The sequence below is a fragment of the Zootoca vivipara genome, chromosome 12 (assembly GCF_965207765.1).
Source record: "Zootoca vivipara chromosome 12, rZooViv2.hap1.1, whole genome shotgun sequence".
Lineage (NCBI taxonomy): Eukaryota > Metazoa > Chordata > Lepidosauria > Squamata > Lacertidae > Zootoca > Zootoca vivipara.
The window spans coordinates 48,522,869-48,545,540 of NC_142595.1; the positions used below are offsets into that span (position 1 = coordinate 48,522,869).

A 22,672-nucleotide genomic window follows, 5' to 3' on the forward strand; every position below is an offset into this window, starting at 1 on the left:
CTTCTTAAAAGACTTACATTTTCTCCAATAAGGTTACTGTATCTTTAAATGACAATTGCAGAAGTTTACATAAGGCCGGCTGATAAAACTTGGTTCCTAACCCTGTTTAAATTGCAATCCAATTTCCCTGGGGCCGTGTGCCAAGTGACGTTAGCCTCAATCCATATCAATCCTGCAGTATCTTGAGAAATACTTGCTTGTTTGACGCACTGCCCCTCAAACCAGATCACATCCAATTGAGAACGAATGCTGAGTTCACTTTGCAGGTAGGGTGATGTGTGTAGTGTTATAAACAAAATCTGCCCTTTTCCCCTTATGGGGTATCCAAGAGACCGTATAGAGTCCTTAAGTGGATTCCCTATCGGTAGGAGAGAAAAACAGGCCAACCAGAGAATATTGAGAAGCAAAGCAGCTACCGTATTAAGCCTGATCTTTATTACACTGTTGCAACAGGGTGCTCCCCCCACATGCAGGAGAGAGGAGGAAAACCCAGAACAAAGGTGTGCCAGCCCTTATGCAGACTTTTCAAATTGCCCACCCTCAAACTCCAGACCACCCCCAGAAACATACATACATCACAGGTGTAGCCCAAGACCGCCCCCCGCCCCCCAATACATCATACATACATCTCAGGGGGTGGTCTAAAACAGAATCCTGAGTGTGTTGTTTATCTCCTGTCCGGCAGATTACCTGATTGCATTATCTGGGTTTTGGCCACTCTTTTGTTATTAAAGGTAAAGGTAAAGGGGCCCCTGACCATCAGGTCCAGTCGTGTCCGACTGGGGTTGCGGCGCTCATCCTACTCTATAGGCCAAGGGAGCCGGCGTTTGTCCGCAGACAGCTTCCGGGTCATGTGGCCAGCATGACAAAGCCGCTTCTGGCGAACCAGAGCAGCACACAGAAACGCCGTTTACCTTCCCGCTGGAGCGGTCCCTATTTATCTACTTGCACTTTGATGTGCTTTCAAACTCCTAGGTGGGCAGGAGCTGAGACCGAGCAACGGGAGCTCACCCCATTGCAGGGATTCGAACCGCCGACCTTCTGATCAGCAAGCCCTAGGCTCTGTGGTTTAACCCACAGCGCCACCTGGGTCCCTCTTTTGTCATTATAACTACTTAATTCCTGAACCCAGGTCCCAGGCTCACCCTATTCACACCTTAAATGTGCCCTTAAGGCAGGATTTGTGAGCACAGAGACAATGGGGAAGTTTTTTCATTTCCTCCCTCCTTGCAGAGAATCATTTGGTCAGTTTGGAAGAGTCAAAATGGTTTCAGGACTCTCTTCCTATACTGTTTCAGACGTGGTGTATATATTTATGTACGTACCTGTAGTTGCCTTGTACATTTAACTTATATATTTGAGACCTTAAATTCTCATAACAGTACATCGGGGGCAGCTGCTGAGCATGCCCAGAATTTATTTCTTATCCAGTGTACAAATGAGATTCAACCTTGCTGAGTTTTAAGCTGCCATGTACACAGCCATAGTCTGGAAGGACCCCTTTGTATACAGCACCATCAGTATGTGTGGTGCTTTAAGGAGCACAAGAGGGCAGGTCCCTGCCCCGAGGAGCTTACAATTTAAAATTTGAGATAGGGGGCCAACATATGAAGAGAACAGGGAAGGAAGTAGCCAATGGCTAGGGCACAGGGTTTTTAGGTAGGGTAGGGTTTTTAGCTGAAAGCGTCACTAGGCTTGTGCACAGGGAGTTTGGCAGGATTCCAAAGGGGTTAGAGCATTCACACGTGCAGGTAACGTGTGAATACGTTTTGTGGGTCAAGAGAGACTTTAGGGGCACAAGAAGAGCAGCACATTTTGCCGGGTGCAGGGCTGCGTATGAAGGGCAAAAAAAGGCTCTGATTAAAGACGGCGGTAGCCGGTCTACAAACCGAAGATATTTGGTTTTGAAACGCCTGTGTTTACACTATAGAACTCGTAACCTACTTTAGCAACAACAACAAAAAGATTCCTTCCAGTAGCACCTTAGATACCAACTAACTTTGTCATTGGTATGCGCTTTCTTGTTTGTTCGTGTGCAACGTCAATCATTTCACCACTGTCCAATCAGAGAGTAAGCCACTGCCCCGCCCCCCCAGGAGCCAGCCTCTAACCCGAGACGTCAATCATCCTGCTCTGACAATAATAGCGGAGGTTACGCAACTAGCCCGAGCAATCGATCAAACTACTGGGAACCAATCCGAGAGCGCCTCTTCAGCCAGCTGCCCGCCTTTCTTAAGAGTCATCCGCTTGCTCTGTCCAATCACCTTATCGCCTAGTTTATCGCTTAACGGTTTTCCCTGCCCCTCGTCTTAAGCGAGACAGGAGCCTCAGCAGCCAATCAAGGAAGAGCAAATCTTTTTAAAGCCCCACACTCTAACCCACGTGGGGTTGTGAACGGTGGCCAATCAATTATCAGCCGGCGCGGCCCGCCCCATTTCACGTCTCCACTCCGGTTAGAGGCGGCTGTCTCCTTACGATGTAAACAAGGCCTCGCGCAGCGGCCGTCAGAGGGTGAGGAGGGTCTCGCGCTCCCGGAAAAGGTGGGGGGCAGGCTTTTGATTGGACAAAGGTGGGCGCGTGGGAAGGGGGAAGAGCAGAGGGGAGCAGTTCGGTAAGAGCCAAGGTTAAATGCGAAAGGCGTCCTCATTGGTGGGACGAGCGGGCAGTTGGGACAGAACGTTGCGGTGGTGGCGGCGGAAACTGAGCAAGAGTGTCCCTGCTCTATGGCGTCTGTTGATTGGAGGAGCCGTGAGCACCGGCCATGCCCATTGGTGGAGAGGACTCAGATGTCTGAAAAAGTACTTTAATGGGTTCGGCAGGTCTATGAGCCCTTGATTGGTTGCCTGGGGCTGTGGTATAGTCATGTAGATGGGGTGGGTAGTTGGCTGACGTCTAGATAGGGCTCCTAGATATGGGAGCCGAGGAGCTCTTTCAGTATTGGAGATTGTGATTGGTGAAGATGACCAGGGGCTGAATGGGGGGGGAGGTGTTAATGGCTATGGGAAGCAGTGGCTATGGAAACAAATGAGGGGAATGTTTGGTTTCTGGATGTGGGGTTAAGGGCTGCTATAGTGAGAAGCTGTGGTACAATTTTAAATTTTTAAAGAGCAATACTTCTGAGTGAGGATAGATTTGATTGGTAAGAGGCAGGAAATCCTTCATGAGAAGAAGAAAGAATGCTGTTATCTCTCCCTCCTCGCCCCCCCCCCCGTACTGTGTACAAAGTTCTGCAATTAGTGGCTCAGGATTTTCCTTTTCAGGTAGGACTTGCTCCCTCCATTTGGTTCCTGGGCTCCAGGAAGCGAAGAACACACCTGACACAAACCGTGAAGAATGACTTAAGGCATGGGCTCCCGCAGTAGTAGTAACGCTGGCTCGGGGGGCCGGGATAACCAGGGGAGCTGGTCTCGGAGGGACTCGGGGATACTGCGCAGCGAGGAAGAGGACGACGAGGATGTGGATCTGGCCCAGGTATTGGCATATCTACTGCGCAGGTAACTCACACCCCCGCCCCACTTTTTAGTCAAATTAGGGATATGAGGGATGCCTCTCTGGCAGCGGATGGTGTTCCAGACTTGTGCAGAATCTCAAGGCAGGAAGAGGAAGGGAATTTGTTATGCCTTTTCTGTCTGGTCCATTAATCCTGACAAAGAGTACTCAGTCCTCTCAGTAAGTGGAATCTGCTGGCGTGGAGACTCATGAGACCCTACTGGAAAATCCAGTCTCAGCTGATTTCTCATGGAGCTAGGATTTTGAAGATACGTGTGTCTGGGAATGAATTCATGCATGGATTCAAGGAGATGGGATGATGATTAAGGATGTAGGGAGCATAACTGAGTGTACAGACTTCCTTGACGCCTTGTTAAAAAACACAGAAGCGAAATAGATTGGAAGTGTGGAAATAAGGGTCACAGTCCAGGTTTATGTTTTACAAATCAGCCGGGATGCAGTCTCAGTTGTAAGGAGGTCATACCTGAATTTAACTGTGTGTTGCTGGATCTCATCATGTGCCATGTCTGCTTTTCTAAGAGTAGAGGGGTTTTTGTGTTTTCTTGTGCAGAAGTTGTTCAGGGCCATACTTCCTCATATGCTCATGACGTTAAAATTCTCAGTTGTCCACCTATTGCGCTGGATGAGATGATCCAAAGTTTTGACGCATAGCATCATAGTTTTAGAAATTTATTCAAGAAAAGTGAAGATTTCCTCATCTGTGGCTTCTTTATCCCTGTTTCTGATGTCACCTTAGGTAGGCCACAAAACACTTTGGAATACTTATATTTATAGCCAACTCTACACTTAATATTCTGGTTGGCTTTGGCCAGCTATGCATACACCAAAAGAGATTCTTGATACCGTTTTCATAGCAAGTTGTTTGGGTGGTTTAGAGAAAAAGAGATTGTGAAGTGCTCCAAAAGTACCCCTCTAAAATAGGTGAATGAATGGGCAGTAAAATGGCAAGTGCAATTCAATGCAAACAAGTATAAGGCAAAAAAAAATCATATCTTCACATATCTAGTTAGGGGGTTTGAGCTTCTGGTGACTGTCCAGGAGATAGTGGGTCGTAGTGGATAGTTTGGTGAAAACGTTCGCCCGGAGTATGACTGTTGTGAAAAAGGCGATTGCATGTCAGGGATTGTTTGGAACGGAATTGAAAATAAGGCTGCCAGTATCTGTAATGACCACTCTTAGAATTCTATGTAGAGTTCCCTCACCTCAAAGAGGATACTGTAGAGCTGGGAAAGATTCAGAAGGGGGCAAGTAAAATGATTCTGGAGTTGGAGCAATTCCCCTATGAGGAAAAGTTGCAACACTTGGGTTTTTTTAGCTTAGAAGGAAGGAAAAAGCAAGTAAGCAAGCTGGGGACATGATAGATGCGTATACAATTAGGTATGGTGTGATGAATAATACTACAGTCCAGAGGCATCCAATGAACTGAATGTCTGAAGATTCAGGGCAGACAACTTCTTCACGATTATGTAATTCTGTCCCACGAGAGGCAGTGCTGGTCACCAACTTGCGTGGCTTTAGATGAATTCAAGGCTGTTAATGGCCACTAGCCTGAAGCCTGTGTTGTATTACTACTTAAGGGAGGCCTTGTGCCTCTGAATGCCAGTTGCTGGAAACCGCAGGAGGTGAGGATGCTGTTGGGCTCAAGTTCTGCTTGTGGGTCTCCCATTGGGGCGTCTGGTTGGCCATTGTAAGAACAGGATGCTGGACTAGGTGGGCCTTTGGTGTGATCCAACAGGGCAATTCTTATGTTCTCATGCCAGCCTTGTTTACTGAACTTTTCAGCCTTTGGATGGTTTTTGGATCCTGTCACTCTACTCAAGATTGACCCTATCATTGGGCAGTGATGTAGGAGCCTTAGATAGCAGGATATACTCTCCATAGTTTATCTTTAAAATTTGCATATCTGTTCCCATCTCTCTTAGTTGATGCACCCCTAAGCTGATCCTGAGCTGGGTAGGCATCATTTGAAATCATTCCTTGGCTGTTGTATTAAAACTTCAAAAGCTGCTTAGTGGGCACCTTCAGAGAACAGGAAACAAATAATTTAGGGGGCTGCCTCTCTCCAATCCATCTCCGTGAGTTGTGATGTGGGGAGGGGCGAAATGGATCCGTAATTCCTAATACTTTCAATTTTTCTCTCCAGAGGACAATTTCACTTGATGCAGGGTGGGGGAGCAGCCAGCGTCCGTCTGGTCCAGACGCTCTCGGACTCGGACGACGACAATGACAGTGCCTGGGAAGGGCGACTTGGAAATCACTACAAACCTCCAGGTACTGGCCAGTAACTTCTTGTAATGTAAGAGAGTCTGAGGAAAATGTGAGGATGCCATCTGAGTAGATCAGGGGACAACAGGGCAATTGGGGGTCTTGTTCTCTCAACCTGTCCAATCTTCCTCTCTTTCTTTTACTTGCAGTGGATTTGACGCCAGACACTCACGACCTGGAGTGCAACGAGATCAAAACACACATCCAGCTGGCAACAGGCAGGCTGGGCTCGGGACAGACTGAGCGTAGTATCCCTCGACTGCTTTGCAAGGTGCCTGTTCGCTTCTTGGGGATGCAAATATTAGGCTAGGAAAACAAGAGGTTCTCATAGCTTCAAGACGGGCTTTAAGGGCATCCTGAGCAAGTTTGGGCTTGAGGGCATCCTGAGCAAGTTTGCAGACGACACCAAATTGGGAGCGGTGGCTAATACCCCAGAAGACAGGATCAGACTTCAAAATGACCTTAACAGATTAGACAACTGGGCCAAAGCAAACAAGATGAATTTTAACAAGGAGAAATGTAAGGTAAAAAAAAATGGGCAAAAAAAATGAAAGGCACAAATACAGGATGGGTGACACCTGGCTTGAGAGCAGTACATGTGAAAAGGATCTAGGAGTCTTGGTAGACCACAGACTTGACATGAGTCAGCAGTGTGATGCAGCAGCTAAAAAAGCCAATGCAATTCTGGGCTGCATCAATAGGAGTATAGCATCTAGATCTAGGGAAGTAATAGTACCAATGTATTCTGCTCTGGTCAGACCTCACCTGGAGTACTGTGTCCAGTTCTGGGCACCACAGTTCAAGAAGGATACTGACAAGCTGGAACGTGTCCAGAAGAGGGCAACCAAAATGGTCAAAGGCCTGGAAATGATGCCTTATGAGGAACGGCTTAGGGAGCTGGGTATGTTTAGCCTGGAGAAGAGAAGGTTAAGGGGTGATATGATAGCCATGTTCAAATATATGAAAGGATGTCATATGGAGGAGGGAGAAAGATTGTTTTCTGCTGCTCCAGAGAAGCGGACACGGAGCAATGGATTCAAATTTCAAGAAAGAAGATTCCACCTAAACATTAGGAAGAACTTCCTGACAGTAAGAGCTGTTCGGCAGTGGAATTTGCTACCAAGGAGGGTGGTGGAGTCTCCTTCTTTGGAGGTCTTTAAGCGGAGGTTTGACAGGCATATGTCAATAATGCTTTGATGGTGTTTCCTGCTTGGCAGGGGGTTGGACTGGATGGCCCTTGTGGCCTCTTCCAACTATATGATTCTATGAAAGACGCAGAGATCCACGTGAGGATGGGGCTGTCTGGAGAGCAGGTCTTTCAGTGTATGAAAACTGCAGGCAGACCCTTGTTGAATTTCCTTTCTTTTCTTTCTCTCCCTGCCAACCACAGAGGGAGCGCGGCCTCTGCCACAACAGCAGCTTCTCTCGTGGGGAGTGCTCACGAGTGGCGTCACAGTGAGTATCTGGAAGAGAAGGCCTGGTGCGGTGGGTGAGATAATGATTTTAGGGGAAGAATCCTTTAATAACTCAGACTTTGCTCCTCTTCCAGCTTTCTCCCCAACCACTTGTCCTTCACCGATTCCTACTCCCAGAAGGCGTTTTGTGGGATCTATTCCCGTGATGGAAAGCTTTTTATGTCTGCTTGTCAAGGTACTTTGTAACACAACATGGTAGTTGGTTTTTTTGTTTTTGTTTTGCTTTTCTGTTTTATCATATCAACGCATACTGTATTATAGTCATATACAGGATAAGAAGAAGGAAAAATAACATAAATCTAAGACACGTGTAAATTAATATTAGTGTAGCAGTTGGTTTTTAAACAATCCCTGCATCAGATCAGCTTCCATCCTTGGCACCGAGGGCATCCTGGAATTATCTTGTCTTGAAATTTCCTGTAGCGCAAGTGTTTGTGGCGTTTTGGGTACCAAGTGTCCAAGAATGCTGTCCTTCTGACCAGGAATGCTCTCTTTGCATTTTGGGAAACAGACAAGTGACATTGTGAGTGGGCCCTGCTGCAAAACCTCTTAGTCCTCCGTAAGATCCTGTGGAGCTTCTAATCCCCAGATACCCAAGCGTAGCATGATTTATTTTTTTCATGCAAAAACACCATTGCAGCTTAGTTGGTATTGCTGTTCCAAGGAAGAAGGGGGGGAAATCCTCTTATCCCATTGGAAAGAACAGTGTAGAATGTCCTCAAAGTTGGGTCCTTCAGATGGGTTGATCTGGATGATTTGCATTTTTACAGGGGTGCCCTCCCATCTCTTACTAATCCCTGATTCCCATTGCCAAGATCAAAGGCTCGAAAGGCTGTTCTGTTTTCCACAGCAGCTGTAGCTCAACAAAGAAAGTCTTGCAAGGCACAAATGGGGAAAGTGTGTCCCTTCCACCACTTTGGGTTGGACTACAACTCCCATCATCCCTGACCAGACACCATGTTGGCTGCTGCTGCTGCTGGGAGTTGAAGTTCTGGGGGGGGGGGGGTTCCACAGGTTTCCCATACCTGATGCAAGCTTAACACCAGGGGTCAGCAACCTTTTTCAGCTGTGGTGGGCCAGACTATTTTTTTTGGGGGGGGGGAATGAACCAATTCCTATGCCCCACAAATAACCCAGAGATGCATTTTAAATAAAAGGACACATTCTACTCATGTAAAAACATGCTGATTCCCGGGCTGGATAGAGAAAGCGATCGGGCCGCATCCGGCCCACGGGCCTTAGGTTGCCTACCCCTGCTTAACACCGTAGTGATTTTGCTTCTGTGTTAAAGGTCCTAGTAGATGAGGGCACATTGACACATGGTACAATTAGCATGCTTGCCTCTTTCTCTGTTTCCTTTCCCCACGCTTCCAAACCACCACCACCCCCCACTTCAGATCAGACAATCCGCTTATATGACTGCACTTACGGAGGCTTCCGGAAGTTCCGGAGCATCAAAGCCCGGGACGTCGGCTGGAGTGTCCTGGATGTTGCCTTCACTCCCGACGGGGCCCATTTCCTCTACTCCAGCTGGTCAGATTACAGTAAGTGGGGTTGGCTCCTGGGAAGGGTGGGGGTGGGGTGTCACATGACCCCACAGGAAGTGTTAACTCTGGTGCCCTTTACCTTCCCTGCCCCTCTCCTTACAGTTCACATCTGCAACATCTATGGCGAGTGTGATACCCACACAGCGCTGGATCTGAGGTAAGGAGGGCACCCAGCAGCCACCCCGTTTGACTAAACAGACTCCTGGAGCAGTTTCTAACTCTCTCCTCCTCTCCACAGGCCTGACGAGCGTCGTTTTGCCGTCTTTTCCCTCGCAGTCTCCTCCGATGGAAGGGAAGTGCTTGGCGGGTACGTCAGCCTTTGGCCCAGTCCCTTTAACCACAATGCATAGCAATGGTTAACATTTTATCCAGGGGTGCGGAACCTTTCTTTTTTAAAAAAAAACCTGCAGGGGGCCGCATTCCTTTTTTGACAACCTTCCAAGGGCCACGTGCCATCTGCAGATGGGGCTAGAGGCAAACAGCAAGGAAAGCAGCAACTGTTACCTTTTTACAGCAGGCTATTTTCTGCTTAAACTCCAACATCCCACATTCAAGAAGAGATTCCAGTCAGGAGCAAAGCACTTTGGTGGTGGTGGGGTATCAGGGCCACGAGGGGTGGCTGTCTGAGGGCCAGATAGAGAGTCCGGGGGCCACATTTGGCCGTTGTGCCTGAAGTTCCTTACCCGTGACTTTGTCTGGACTTGGCCTAGGCAGACAAGATTTGGGTTCTTCTAAAACACAGATCTTCTGTCCTCTCTCTCCCATCCCTTATTTATTTATTTCTGCTAATTACATACCATTTAATTGGCAAAGTTTCTAAGCTGTGTACAGAAAAAAAAATATTTAAAAGCGTATAGTGGGTAAAATCAATTAAAAGTAATTGTAAAAAAAACACCAAGGAAACTTCTTGAAAATCCCTGCTGGAATAGAAACGTCTCTGTCATATGCCTGAAGCTTAGCAGGGAGGGGAGGGCTGTCTGATACAGTGGTGCCTCACTTAACGAAATTTCCGCTTAACGAAAGGATTTTTCGAGCGGAGGTTGTCTCGCTAGACAAATTCGTTTTATGAAAAATTCGTCTAGCGAATCGCAGTTTCCCATAGGAATGCATTGAAATTCAATTAATGTGTTCCTATGGGCAAAAAAAATTCCAAAAAAATTTCAATGCATTCCTATGGGATTCGCTAGACGAATTTTTCGTTATAAGAAAAGACCCGTGGAGCGAATTAAATTCGTCTAGCGAGGCACCACTGTACTGGTTTTTTTGGCCAAGAGGATTCTGGGCATGCTGTGCCATGTGGCTCTCATTCCACGTGGCCCCTGTGGAGGGAAAGGCAAGGCGGTAAAGCCCCTCCCATCAGCCTGGCTGGAGCCAGCTGCCCCCCCCCCCAATTCCCTGTTGGAACCCAAAGGAAGCAACACGGACCCAAGTTTTGCAATGTTTCATTTTGTAAGCTGCCTTGGGGTTTTTTTAAAAGCTGAAAGTCAGGGTGGAAATACTCCAATTAAAGGGTGAAGTGTTGGAAATGCTTCGGAGGCATGCCTCTCTCCTGTTAAGGTGCTGCCATTGAGTCCATTGACCAGCGTGGCTTCAGTGTCTCTTCCCACCCCCACCCCTCCTCCCTTGCGTTTATGTCTGTTCTTCCACCCACTCAGTTTTGGTTTTAAACCTAGGGCCAACTATGGCTGTGTCTACGTGTACGACATGGAGCAGAATAAGCGGACGCTCAAGGTACTTATGTTTTGGACCCTGCCACTCCTCTGCTGGGCCTCTCTGTTCCATGCCTCTGGCCTCAACCACTTGCTGTTCCTCTCTCCCTGGGTCTTAGAAAGTGTGGCTGTTATATGTATGTGTGTGTGTCTGTGTACACACACACACACACACACACACACACACACACAGAGCCTTGTTTCCTTTCCGGCCCTTTCAAGATTTCTCTCTGCAAATGGAATAAAAGCCAAAGACGGTGAAATTAGAAGCAATTTCATAGTCCTAATCCTAGCAATAATTGACAAATGATTTGAATGAACTGAAATGATAAAGATGACTATCAAGTCTATATTTATCCTTGAACAAACCTAACAATATCTCCTCTCTGTGAATATGTCTTGTCCCTTTGCATTTCCACTAGAGTCCTTAGCCTAACGTTTCAGCCAGTGATTCATTGCAGCTCCTTGCGTTGCTAGCAGTAGTCGTTTAGCTACTGTTGGAAGGTTCCGGGCCGTTTTGTAGCACACGGGACAGATACTTCCACAGCATCCCGATGCAGATAAAAGATTGAGGAGCAGTAAAGCAAAGCATCAGTCCGGCTGTCTGGAATTTTTCCGCCCCAAAGCCATAGGGCGGGGGATCCCTGGGATGTTGTAGATCAGCCCTTCCAAGCTGGGACTCTCCAGATGTTTCGGACTCCAACTCCCATCAGTCCCCTCCCCCAGCAGCGGTGTTGTAGTTCGAAATATCTGGCGGACCCTAGCTTGGGGAAGACTGTTCTAGATGTCTTTCCTTGAGCGTCCCACAGCCCATTCTGCCTCATCCCCTTCCCATTTCTCTGTAGCGTGCTGTGCTTCTCCAAGGTGGGCTGTGCATGTGTGTGTCAGCATGTAATTCTGCTGCATTTCCATTGAGAATGGTTGCCTTGGTCAATCACATTCCGTGGATGCAGAAATGCCCTAAATCAGGGGTGGCCAACTCTGCGATCCACCCCCTTTTGTGGGGTTCAGGTCAAAGTTGTTGAGCTTATTTTAGGAAGGAGGAAGGCTCGTTTTTTAGAGGTTCGAAGTTGTTGAGCTTCTTTGGGGGGAGCCAGTGATCTACCGTGGACGTCCTGTGATCTACCAGTAGATCACGATCTCTACCTGTTGGCCGTGCCTGCACTAAATGACTTGGCTTCAGCTGAGCCTGGCAGCAGCCAGCCCCCTCACAAAGGGGGTTGGTTCTCTGGGCAAGTTGCCATTCACCAGGCCAGACTGGTTGTCCATCTAGGTCAGCATTGCCCACTTGGGCTGGCAGAAAGAGGGCCTTTCCTGTCGCCCCGTCACCTGCTCCTTGTTCAAACCGGAGATGCCAGGGATTGAATTTGGGAAGCAGGTGCCCAGACCCTGAGCTCCCCTTGAGCCCAGGAGCTTTCAATCTCTCGTGGCTCTCCAGCTCTTGTCTCCCACAGTACATTAAAATACCATTTTGGTGCCCCCACTCCATCCCAGTGCACACTGGGGCCTGGCATGCCACAGCCAGCCTAGCTCTCCCATAGAAAATCCTGCTCCTCCCTCTTGCGCTAAGTCCTCTGCCTTCCTCCAGATCGAGTCCCACGAAGACGACGTGAATGCCGTGGCCTTTGCTGACACCAGTTCCCACATCTTGTTCTCCGGGGGGGACGATGCCATCTGCAAAGTGTGGGACCGGCGCACCATGAGAGAGGACGACCCCCGGCCTGTGGGCATCCTGGCTGGCCATCAAGATGGCATCACCTTCATAGACAGCAAAGTAGGCATCCTTTTCTCTGTATATCGGGCACCCCCAAACTGCGGCCCTCCGGATGTTTTGGCCTACAACTCCCATGATCCCTGGCTAACAGGACCAGTGGTCGTGGAAGATGGGAATTGTAGTCCAAAACATCTGGAGGGCCGAAGTTTGGGGGTGCCTGCTGTATATAATCACAGAGGGCAGGAGGTGGAGTCTGATGGGATTGGAAAGCTTATTTAGGCAAACAACCTTGAAACACCGCCCCCCCCCTCAAAAAAAGCTTCTTCGGGATCTCATTCGCAACATGTTCTGCAAACGCGATCTGCTTGTTTTTATTAATTTTATTTATTAGATTTATTTACTACCCTTCATCAAAAGATCTCGAGGCAGTTCACAAGATAAAAACAAAAATAGTTAAAACAAAAATAACAAGAAAATAGCCCCTACTCCCACAAACTCATTGAAAAGACTGTAGAATATTAATCAGCCAAAGGCCTGGTTATTGTTTATTCTTATTTGAATTTATTTACCGCCCTATACCTGGGGGTCTCAGGGTGGTTCACAGAATAAATTCAAGATATAAAACCACAAAATGCATAATAAAAATAAAAACAACAACCCAATAGCCCTCCCCCCCAAAAAAACACTTTTTAAAAGGGCATAAGATGTAAATCGGATCAACCAAAGGCCTGGTTAAAAAGGAACATTTTTGCCTGGTGCCTAAAGGTGTATAATGAAGGTGCCAGGCGAACCTCCCTGGGGAAGAGGAACATTTTTGCCTGGCGCCTAACGGTGTATAATGAAGGCGCCGGGCAAACTTCCCTGGGGAGAGCATTCCACAGATGGGGAGCCACTGCAGAAAAGGCCCCGTTCTCGTGTTGCCACCCTCCGGACCTCTCAAGGTGGAGGCACACAAAGGAGGGCCTCAGAAGTTGATCTCAGGGTCTGGGTAGGTTCATATGGAAAAAAGCAGTCCTTGAGGTCCTCAGCAGTCCTGAGCCGTTTAAAGCTTTATAGGTCAAAACCAGCACTTTGAATTGGGTCCAGAAGCTAATTGGCATTGATACTGTCTGAAAGAAACCATCTACATGGTTCACCTTCATCTAAGCCCACAGCAGTCCAAGTGAAAACACATAAGCTGATGAGCACCTATATATTTGGCCAATGGCCATGCATTCCTTTAATGTCATTTATACAGGATTCTCATGTTGGGGAGAGGCTGAAAGAGCTAAATTAAGTTTCCTTTAGAAAGTGAGTCTTCTGCTGTGGGATGTCTGTACCACGGATTGGACATGTCCTTGGGGACTACAGAGTGTGAAATATTCCTTTAAACCATTGTCCCCCACCCCTCCTCCCAGGGGGACGCCCGATACCTCATCTCAAACTCCAAGGACCAGACGATAAAGCTCTGGGACATGCGGAAGTTCTCGGGCCGCGAAGGCCTGGAAGCCTCCCGCCAAGCTGTCACTCAGCAGAACTGGGATTATCGCTGGCAGCAGGTGCCCAAAAAAGGTGAGTCTTAGAGGATGGGGAAGGAGCGGGGACCTAAAGCAGTGGGGAGACAGGCCTCACTCTCCTCTAACCCTTACTCTCTCCTCGCCTTCCTCCTCTGCCAGCACGGCGGAAGTCAAAGCTTCCGGGTGACACCTCCCTCATGACGTACCGCGGCCACGGAGTGCTCCACACGCTGATCCGCTGCCGTTTCTCGCCGCTTCATAGTACCGGACAGCAGTACATCTACAGTGGCTGCTCCACGGGGAAGGTGGTGGGTGAGTGGACTCGGGATGCGGGTGGCAGGGATCGGCCAGGCCAGGCCAGTGCCACGCTGCCCGGAACTGGAAGGGGAGTGCCATGCTGGGCAGCAGTCAGAGGGGTTGTTAAGCTTTGCCTCTTTGAAGGAGTGCAGCGTTTTGCTTGGGTGCAGGATTCGATCTCTTGCTGGTGGGTGGGGGAGAAATCTCTTGAGACGCACATCTGCACACATGTGAATGTTGTTTGAAAGTCCCTTCCCTTTTGGTATGGAGGGCTCAAGGGGGATGATAAAAGCAAAGAGAGGTCAGGCTGTGCCAATATGCTTGGGCGGTGAGTTGGATAATAAACCGAAGAGGGAGGAAAGCACGGCAGAACTAAATGGTTGGCACATGGGGAAGCCGCCCAGAGTGGCTGGGGCAACCCAGTCGGATGGGCGGGGTATAAACAAATTGTTGTTGATGTTAAGAAGCTGCAGAAGCAGCAGGCTTTGGCCGATCAGCCACATTTGCCCTGGCTGGGCTGTTAGTTTGACCTGTGAGACCATTTCCCCCCCAGCCACGACCATCCAATCCACACGTGGCTTCATACAATGCTAGGCGTGGGGCAGGTAAAACTGCAAGTGCAATGGAACAGTTGGCAGACTTGACAGGGGAGTCAACCTGATCTGTGCAGAGGGGAAAGAAATTCCATCTTCAGTCTGGTCTCCAAAGGGAAACTCTTCACTTGTTCTCATGGAGATGTCTAGTTCCCCCACCTGTTTCCTAGAGGGATCTTGGGAGCCTCTCATTGCTCTGACTATATGCTGTGCCCCTTACTCGGTCCTTCCATCAGCAACTGGATCCACCCCAAGCTTCTTGTTACTTGAACCCCCCCCCCATGGCTTTGTGGATAAGCACCTTCAGCCATCCAAAGGGGTCTCTCAACTGGCTCCCGTCTTGTTCCCTTGATGCTCCTTATGCCTGAAACTGCCTCCCAGAATTCCAGGCTATGACGCCTGCCCTTCTCACTTGCATAAAACCCACCATCTCATAGCTCCTATTCCCAACTGAAACTTGGCCTGTGATGAAGTCTAAGGATGTGTAACCATATGGCTTCCTTGTGTCACTCCTGCCTCCTTTTCCTCTTTCAAGTGTGAACTTGAAGACTTGCAAGCTCCTTGGGGCAGGGAACTAAATGGCACTATAGAAATAATAATAATACAAAGTGTGGGCAGGTCCAATGCTGACCTCTAAGGGATAAATGGTGGCATTTGGAGCATCAATTCTGGCTGCAAGAGAGGACAGATTGCCCTTCTGAGACTTCCCCACTGCTGTGGGAGGAGTGAGTGTCGTGAGGCCGGTGTGTTGCCAATGCTTCTCTGTGCTACCCAGTGCTCCTTTCCCTTCCTCCAGTATACGACCTCCTGAGCGGCCTGATTGTGACAAAACTGACCAATCACAAGGCTTGTGTCCGTGATGTCTGCTGGCACCCCTACGAGGAGAAGATTGTCAGCAGCTCGGCAAGTACTGGGAGCGAGGGGAGCGGTGGGGTGAGGTGCTTGTGCGGTTAAGATGAATTGCTGGCCCCTCTTTCCTCTCACCCAGGAACTTGTGTGTTTTCCGCACCAATAAGGTTGTCATGGCAAGGATGCAAATCTTCTCCTTATCTGCCCTTTTCTGTGGTTGTTGCTGCTAGTCTTTTCCTTCACATCAAACCCATCTGGGAGCGCCACTTGACTACAGAGGGGCCCCCTCCCTTGCAGTTTGAGGCGTGGTGGGTGAACCCAAAGGAGAAGGGGGGGTCTTCTGACTGGGGTGCCCAGACTGAAGAACGACACACCCAGAAAGCGCACTTGATCAATTTCAGTGGCTGGCGAAGACTTGCTTGATTCCAGCAAGCATTACTCAGCCTCTGGTGTGTTAACCATGGCTTTTCGCCATCCTGCTATTGGGTTATATTTATGAATTTTTGCATTTTATGAATTGTAGTTGTGAGCCGCCTTGAGAACCCTTAGAAGGGAGATGTTGAAATAAGTAGCGGCAAAGTGTAGCATTTACAGTCTGCCTGGTCGTAGGCAAACCCGTTGGCGTTCACATGTGGGAGGAGCTGCCATCTTCCCTGCCCACCCCCTCCAAGCATTTAATGACATGGTGCAAAATGTGTTTGCTGCCCATTGTTCTTGGAACTGGTTTGGGACCCAAGATAACAGCATTCCCTTTGAAAAATAAATAAGTAACTAAACCCAGGAAGCAAAACAAAAGCCAATAATAGCCAGAGCAAAATGTCAACCAGCCTTCCCCAACTTGGTGCTTTCCAGATGTTTTGGACTGCAACTCCTATCAGCGCCAGCCAGCCTGGCTGCAAGACGTTTGGGGTGGTGAGAGGTGTAATCCTAAACATCTGGAAGGTACCAGAAGGGGAAAGCCTCTCTTATGCCATTTCCATACCTGCCAGCCCGTAATCTCAATTGGGCAATAAGCACCAACCTCTACGGAGATTCCCCAGGTGTCTTTTATGTTGGCAGTGCAGCTGCCCCGCATTGGCACAGCAGTCTAGTGCAAATACAGTACAGCGGGATAAGAGAGCACTTAAAGCAGGGTCTGTTCAGCTGAACTTGGATTGCAAGGTGGGTTCCTGTTTGGGGGCAAGAGCACTTGTGAGGTATCTGGACTGCAAGACGGAGAGTTTTGCAGATGAAATTCGGCCCCTCAGTTTGGGCCGGGAGAAAGATGGTCAATAGAGGAGCTGGTTGGTTGTACACCTGCAACTGGCTTTGAGCTTTCTATCAGGATACGTGGGACTTGCTTAGCAAGTTCCCTTATTTATGTATTTTTGCATGCCTAATGAATTCCAAAGCATTTGGTACACTCAAGGATGCTATAGAAGCGATGACTATAACTGTCTTTCTCTTTGATCTGCAGTGGGACGGGAACATCCGGCTTTGGGAATACCACCAGACGGAATACGACGAAGATCCGCGGAGGCCCCCTACCACCCGAGAGCTGCGCCCCAGACCCTCAGGAGCTTCTGATCAGTAGACATTTCTATCTCTGCTCGCCGCCATTCTCCAGTTTTGGACTCGCCACATGGTCGAGGGAGTGGGGGGGGGGGAGCAAAGAAGACCTCACGCTGCCTATGGCCTTGGGACATTTGGGTGGGAGGGAGGGGAAACTTTGTTGTGGGTGGTCTGCTAAGTGAAATGTAAACAGGGCTTGGGGGAGATGGGCAGCGTCTCGAACACGGCTCTTGGGAAGAGCCAGAATCGGATGACCAGCTGCAAAGGGGGGAAATTTAGGTAAGGAATTGTTAATCTGAACAACAGGCTAGTTTAGTTTATAGCGTCGCTTTAGGGTTCCGTGGGATTGAAATTTACAGTCCCACCCTCTTCCTGGTCTGTTATTTTTAATTTTAATTTTTGGAAGGCAAAATCATGGATCATCCTAACAACTCTGGGATTTAGTTGGCTCTGGGGAACAACAGCTTGTAGACCCCCTCCCTCCCTTCACCCCTTCCTTCCTTCCTTCCTTCCTTCCTTCCTTCCTTCCTTCCTTCCTTCCTTCCTTCCTTCCTTCCTTCCTCCCCCCCATGCCCACCCCCTAGTGTGTGTGTGATTGTGTGTTTGACTGATCAGCCTTCCACAGAGGTTAGAAAAGAGGGCTTAGCGTTCTTTAATTCCTTTCTGGGTGCCACGAGAGCTGAGACGTATCAGAGAATGGGGTGTGAGGCCCTTACTCCCTCCTTCCAGGGGCGAGGGATACAGCAAGCTCCCCTCTCCCCTTTCCTCTGCCACGGCGGCTGTTGGCAAAGTGCGAGGGGACGTCTCTCCTCCAGCAGCAGATAATGAAGGCTCCCTCTTCCCTTTCTTTGGAGACTAGAACGCACAGGGCACATTCCTTCCTGGGACGCTTCTTCTGGGGAAACCTCACCGTTTGTCTGAGTGAGAAATGACAGTGTAGGGGTCATAGCAGGGCTTGATTATTTTGCAGGGTGGGGTCTTTTCCCCTGCAAGATGCTGTGTGGTCAGCCTGGCCCCTGCCTCCCAGACCTTCCTTCCCCGTTGCCTCTACTCACCCCCACAGCCCCCCCTTTCTTTTAGTTTCCTCAAGCGGCAGGTTGCTTGAAAAGGGAGCCGGGCGGAAATCCTCTTCTACACCCCTTCCCCAAACTGCGTTTCCCCGTTTGGTGTTGGGAGCTGGGTGCGCCAGGAGGCTCCCTTTCTGCCAGTTGCGCCCCCCCCCTCTGGGATACTTCCTGCTTTTCTCCCATTTGCCATGAAGGTGGGGGTCTCCCATCAGCTGCGCCTCTGATGCTAGAGTGCTGGTGGCGGTAGGTTTGTTTTCTTTTGTTTTGAAACAGTAAAATATCTGGAGGTTTTTTTGTTTTAAGTAGATTTAACCTTGATTTAATCTCTGGTTAAAGAGAGAAGCTGTTTTTTTTCCCCAGGAAACACACTCCCCCCAGCATAGAAGAGGGGGAGTGTCACCGGGGGGGGGTGGAGAGCATCTCTTTCCTGAGATGCCTACACACTTCCAACAAGGGTGTTGGTGCAAACTGCAATTGCCGTCAATAAAAGCTGTTGAAATTTTCTTTCTCTTCGTTTCGGTTTTTAAAAAGGGGGGGGGGAGGTCGGGTCTTCGTTTTTTCTTTAACATGCATTGGCGCAGCGAGACACACACCCCCACCTCCCCACACCAATTTTTCCAGTCTGCTTGCTCTCCCCTCCTCCTACTCCCGGTCAGCTGCTCATGCCAAACTTGGATTTGATCCCCACACCTGTTGTCGGGGATCAACTCTGAACGACATTTCTCTCCACTGAGTTTTGCCTCCCCCACCCCACCACCTTGGGTCGTCCCAAAGCCAAGGAGGGACGGGTCCTCTGGCATCTCTGGCTGTGCAGGTGGGGGGGATGGCAGAGGGATCAGGCGCCAAGAAGCCCTCCCTGCTGGCCAAGGCGGCCGGCTGGGCGCAAGCCCTTTGCCGCGGCCTGGTGTGTTTCTGGAGCAACCAGTATGCCTGGCTGCTGGGGGTGCCCTGTCTCCGGCGAGCTTACCACCTCTGGTTGGCAGCCGTGGTCATTTTCGGGCCGCTGCTGCAGTTCTACGTGAACCCCCGAGCCATCTTTGCCAACCACCATAACTTCTTCAACATGTGAGTGATCTCGGGGTGTCTTAAAACATATGTTGGCGGTTGTGGGCATAGGGAGGCGGGCAGCGGGAGACCAGCTTGGCAGAAAACAAGGCTTTGTATAGCAGCGATAAATCCCTGGTTCATCCGCACCGAATATCCTGGGGTCAAGTGATGCCATTCGATCTCTGACTGCCAAATGTAGCCGTTGACTTGAGTTGCAGGGAATCTCTTCCCAAGGGCAGAATGCTATCACACTGGGCGCTATTCTCCCCAGTGCTTTTGAGCGCCAGTTGAAAAACCAGTTGTGTGTTCAGAGCTCGGCATAGCAAGTTTCCGCAACTCTGTTAGTGGGACCGTGTGGGTGTCAAATGCGTCACAGTATATCAGAACGGCTGGTAGGTCCCAGACATTTCTAGAAAGATTCATACTCCACTATTCATTTTTAATTATTTTTATTAGTTTGCACAATACAATAAAATATCTAGAACAGATAGAATAAAAAAGACAAGAAAGAGAGGCTAGAGGGAAAGGGAGCAAGAAAAGGAGGCAGAAAAAGAACAGAGAGAGAAACATTACAAAGGGGGAAATATTATGATTTTCCGTCATTAGAAAATGATTGTTTGAGACAGTCAGTCTTTATTAGTATCCCTCTTCTCTGCTTTCTGCTAAGCCAAATTTCTTTTTAGCAAAAATGTCACAGCGCCCTCCATTCCTTCATCCGACGAGAAGCCCAAGAGGGAATCCCAAATTGTTACTATCAATTATTAGCTTTACCTCCGTTCGTTCCCATTGCCATTCCTCCGTATTGGGAAAAAGCATTTTCCCATCCATGTTCATGTTAACCTTTCTCCCCTGTGGTCACGTATTGGAAAAATATTCTGTATACCCCACCCCACCCCCCACTGTTCACTTTCCTCAAGCGGCTTATGCTTCGTATGCAGGATGTGTGATGTATTTGGGGTCTTGCCCATCCGTTTGCTTGGCGGCCCCATTTTTTGTGGGGATTCTCCTGCCTTGCTCTGTGGCCCGCAGGTTGGGGTTCCCCTCTTTGAGGCGCTTCGCCTCCTCCTCTGCTCTCCCCAATTTGGGCCAAATCCAGCGTTGGGGCAGCAAACCTCCTTCGTTCCCCACCCTGCTAACTTTCCTCCCTTCTTGTTCCCTCGCAGAAAGTTTGTCCGGTCGGCCTGGGGCTGGACCTGCATTTTCCTGGGCGGCTTCATCCTCTCGGTGGTTTACCTGGCGACTCACCGGGTGCTCCTCACCTTGAGGCACCTCAGCCGCCTGGGCGTGGGCGCCGGGCTCTGGCTGGGGGCCACGGAGACCTTCCTCCTCATCGAAAACCTCACCGGCTACTGCTTTGACCCCGTGCCCGAGGGCATCCTGGTGAACAACCTCCCGGACAAGTGGACTTGCCTGCACGAGGGCCACAAGTGGCACGGCTACGACGTCTCGGGCCACACTTTCCTGCTGACCTTCTGCTGCCTCCTCATGGTGGAGGAGACCTCCGTCTTCCGCCGCTACCTGGCCCAGGGCCACCCGGCCGGCGTCCCCCTGCGCCTCATCTTCCTCCTCAATGTCTTCCTCCTCGCCCTGTGGAACTTCCTCCTGGCCTGCACCGTGGTCTACCTCTACGACTACAGCCACAAGGTCGTGGGGGCCGCCATTGCCACCCTCTGCTGGTTCCTCACCTACCGTGTCTGGTACCGGTGGCGGTGGTCTCCTGGCCGGCCGGGAACGGGCCTCTTTGTCAAAGGGACCCCCGGGGAGGCAAAGAAACGGAACTGAGGGCTCCCCACTCCCCTCCCCACAAAGGCAAACAACGAAGGGCTTTCCTCTGCCCCTGAGAGACAAATAAAGATGGGGCCTGCTCTATGCTCTCTTTGTTGTCCTGTGTGTCGTTTTTCCCGTGTGCAGGTGGCAGACCCAAATTGTACCACTTCACATGATTTGTGTGTTTAAAAGTGTCGTAGAATCGGATGGGACCTCCAGGGTCATCTAGTCCAGCCCCCTCCAATGCAGGAATTTTTTTTGGCCCAACGTGGGGCTCGAACCCACAGCCTGCTCTGCTGACCTATCCGTTTCCCCCCTACATCTAAAATAGTTTCCCCTTTTTTGGATGCTACATGTTTGTTTAGATTTGTTTTAAATATAGGGCAGGGCAGGAAAGGAAGTTGGTGTGTGTGGGGGAATCTAGGCTCAGGAATAAGTGATGTGTGTGTGAGCATGTGTCTTTAATAGTAGAGTTCTTAAATCATATACTCTTCTACCACCTCACTGAGGACTAGATCCCTGTAAGGCTCTCCTCATCCCCATTTCCACTGCTTCCGCTGCACAGGTTATATGATCGAGTAGTTTCTGAGCACATACAGAGTCCCGTTTGCTTCCCAATGAGCCAGACTTTCACCATTTTAATAAATGGTGGACATGCCAGGCCCTGAGCGATGCGCTCGGAAAACCACGTCAACTTGCTATAGAGTCTGCATGTAAACTTGTCTTAAATGCTGACTTGGCTAATTTGTGCAAATTTCACATAATGCGCACACAGCCTCCGGAGAACTCGGTGTACCAGAATGTTGTTCTGTGTTGGCATAATTGGGCTTTAATTTTTTAAAAAAACAGCCCATGATATACATTGGTTTAATATTGGCTAATGTCCCACAAGGGGCGCGGGTGGCGCTGTGATCTAAACCACTGAGCCTTGGGTTGCTGGTCGGAAAGTGGGTGTTTCGAATCCCCACGATGGAGTGATCCCGTTGCTCGGTCCCTGCTCCTGCAAACCTAGCAGTTCAAAAGCATGAAGTGCAAGTAGATAAATAGGTACCGCTCTGGCGGGAAGGTAAACGGCGTTTCCGTGTGCTGCTCTGGTTCTCTAGAAGTGGCTTAGTCATGCTGGCCACATGACCCGGAAGCTGTCTGCGGACAAACGCCGGCTCCCTTGGCCAGTAAAGCAAGATGAGCGCCGCAACCCCAGAGTTGTTTGTGGCTGGACCAAACGGTCAGGGGTCCCTTTACCTTTATTTAGTCGTGTCGGACTCTTCGTGACCCCATGGACCATAGCACGCCAGGCACTCCTGCCTTCCACTGCCTCCCGCAGTTTGGTCTGACTCATGTTGGTAGCTTCGAGAACACTGTCCAACCATCTCGTCCTCTGTCGTCCCCTTCTCCTAGTGCCCTCAATCTTTCCCAACAGCCCCCAAAGCAAAGTCCCTGCTGGTCCAAGACTGCTGTGTTTATCAGAAATCAAGCCGCCTCTGTCTCTCCTGCTGGGGAAAAGACTGGCCGAAAGCAGAAGGTCCCAGTGTGGCAACTTTAAGGCAGCTGATGTTTGTTCATAAGCAGAGGGGAGAAAGGCAGGTCCCATACCACCACCAAAATAATAATAATAATTCTATTTTTTTAAATGGCCTGTTTGTTTTCTCTTCCTTGGCTGGTTGGATTATCTCGAGTCAGGAATTATACTCCCTGTCAGATGGGCAGGGCATTCTCCTCCTCCTCCAGGCCTAGCATACTCTCTCATTTTGAAAAGCAAAATCAGCTGGAAAACTCCACAAAGTT

The 22,672-nt window shown here is 49.5% G+C and overlaps 2 protein-coding genes across 11 annotated transcripts; both read left to right on the forward strand.

Annotated features, from left to right (window-relative positions):
- The first annotated feature begins 2,376 nt into the window (after positions 1-2,376).
- Positions 2,377-18,576, forward strand: DCAF11 (DDB1 and CUL4 associated factor 11). Of its 9 annotated transcripts, none has more exons than XM_035134494.3 (15): positions 2,377-2,511; positions 3,261-3,494; positions 5,654-5,781; positions 5,925-6,046; positions 7,166-7,230; positions 7,325-7,425; positions 8,648-8,794; positions 8,900-8,954; positions 9,036-9,104; positions 10,471-10,528; positions 12,095-12,280; positions 13,618-13,771; positions 13,876-14,028; positions 15,403-15,509; positions 16,912-18,576. In XM_035134494.3, exons 2-15 carry the CDS (start codon positions 3,346-3,348, stop codon positions 17,026-17,028), a joined length of 1,611 nt encoding a protein of 536 aa, XP_034990385.2. In that variant the 5' UTR covers positions 2,377-2,511; positions 3,261-3,345; the 3' UTR covers positions 17,029-18,576. The 9 variants fall into 9 exon arrangements, with proteins under 9 accessions (XP_034990385.2, XP_034990386.2, XP_088511359.1 ...); XM_035134495.3 differs by having other exon boundaries at positions 2,385-2,540; XM_088655233.1 differs by having other exon boundaries at positions 2,419-2,511; positions 3,261-3,471.
- On the forward strand, positions 17,157-20,994 carry FITM1 (fat storage inducing transmembrane protein 1). 2 transcript variants are annotated; one of them, XM_060281863.2, is made up of 2 exons: positions 17,157-17,285; positions 20,284-20,994. In XM_060281863.2, the coding sequence occupies exons 1-2, from the start codon at positions 17,212-17,214 to the stop codon at positions 20,900-20,902; spliced, it is 693 nt and encodes a 230-aa protein (XP_060137846.1). In that variant the 5' UTR covers positions 17,157-17,211; the 3' UTR covers positions 20,903-20,994. The 2 variants fall into 2 exon arrangements, with proteins under 2 accessions (XP_060137846.1, XP_034990389.1); XM_035134498.3 differs by lacking the exon at positions 17,157-17,285 and adding an exon at positions 18,574-19,138.
- The last annotated feature ends 1,678 nt before the right edge of the window (positions 20,995-22,672 follow it).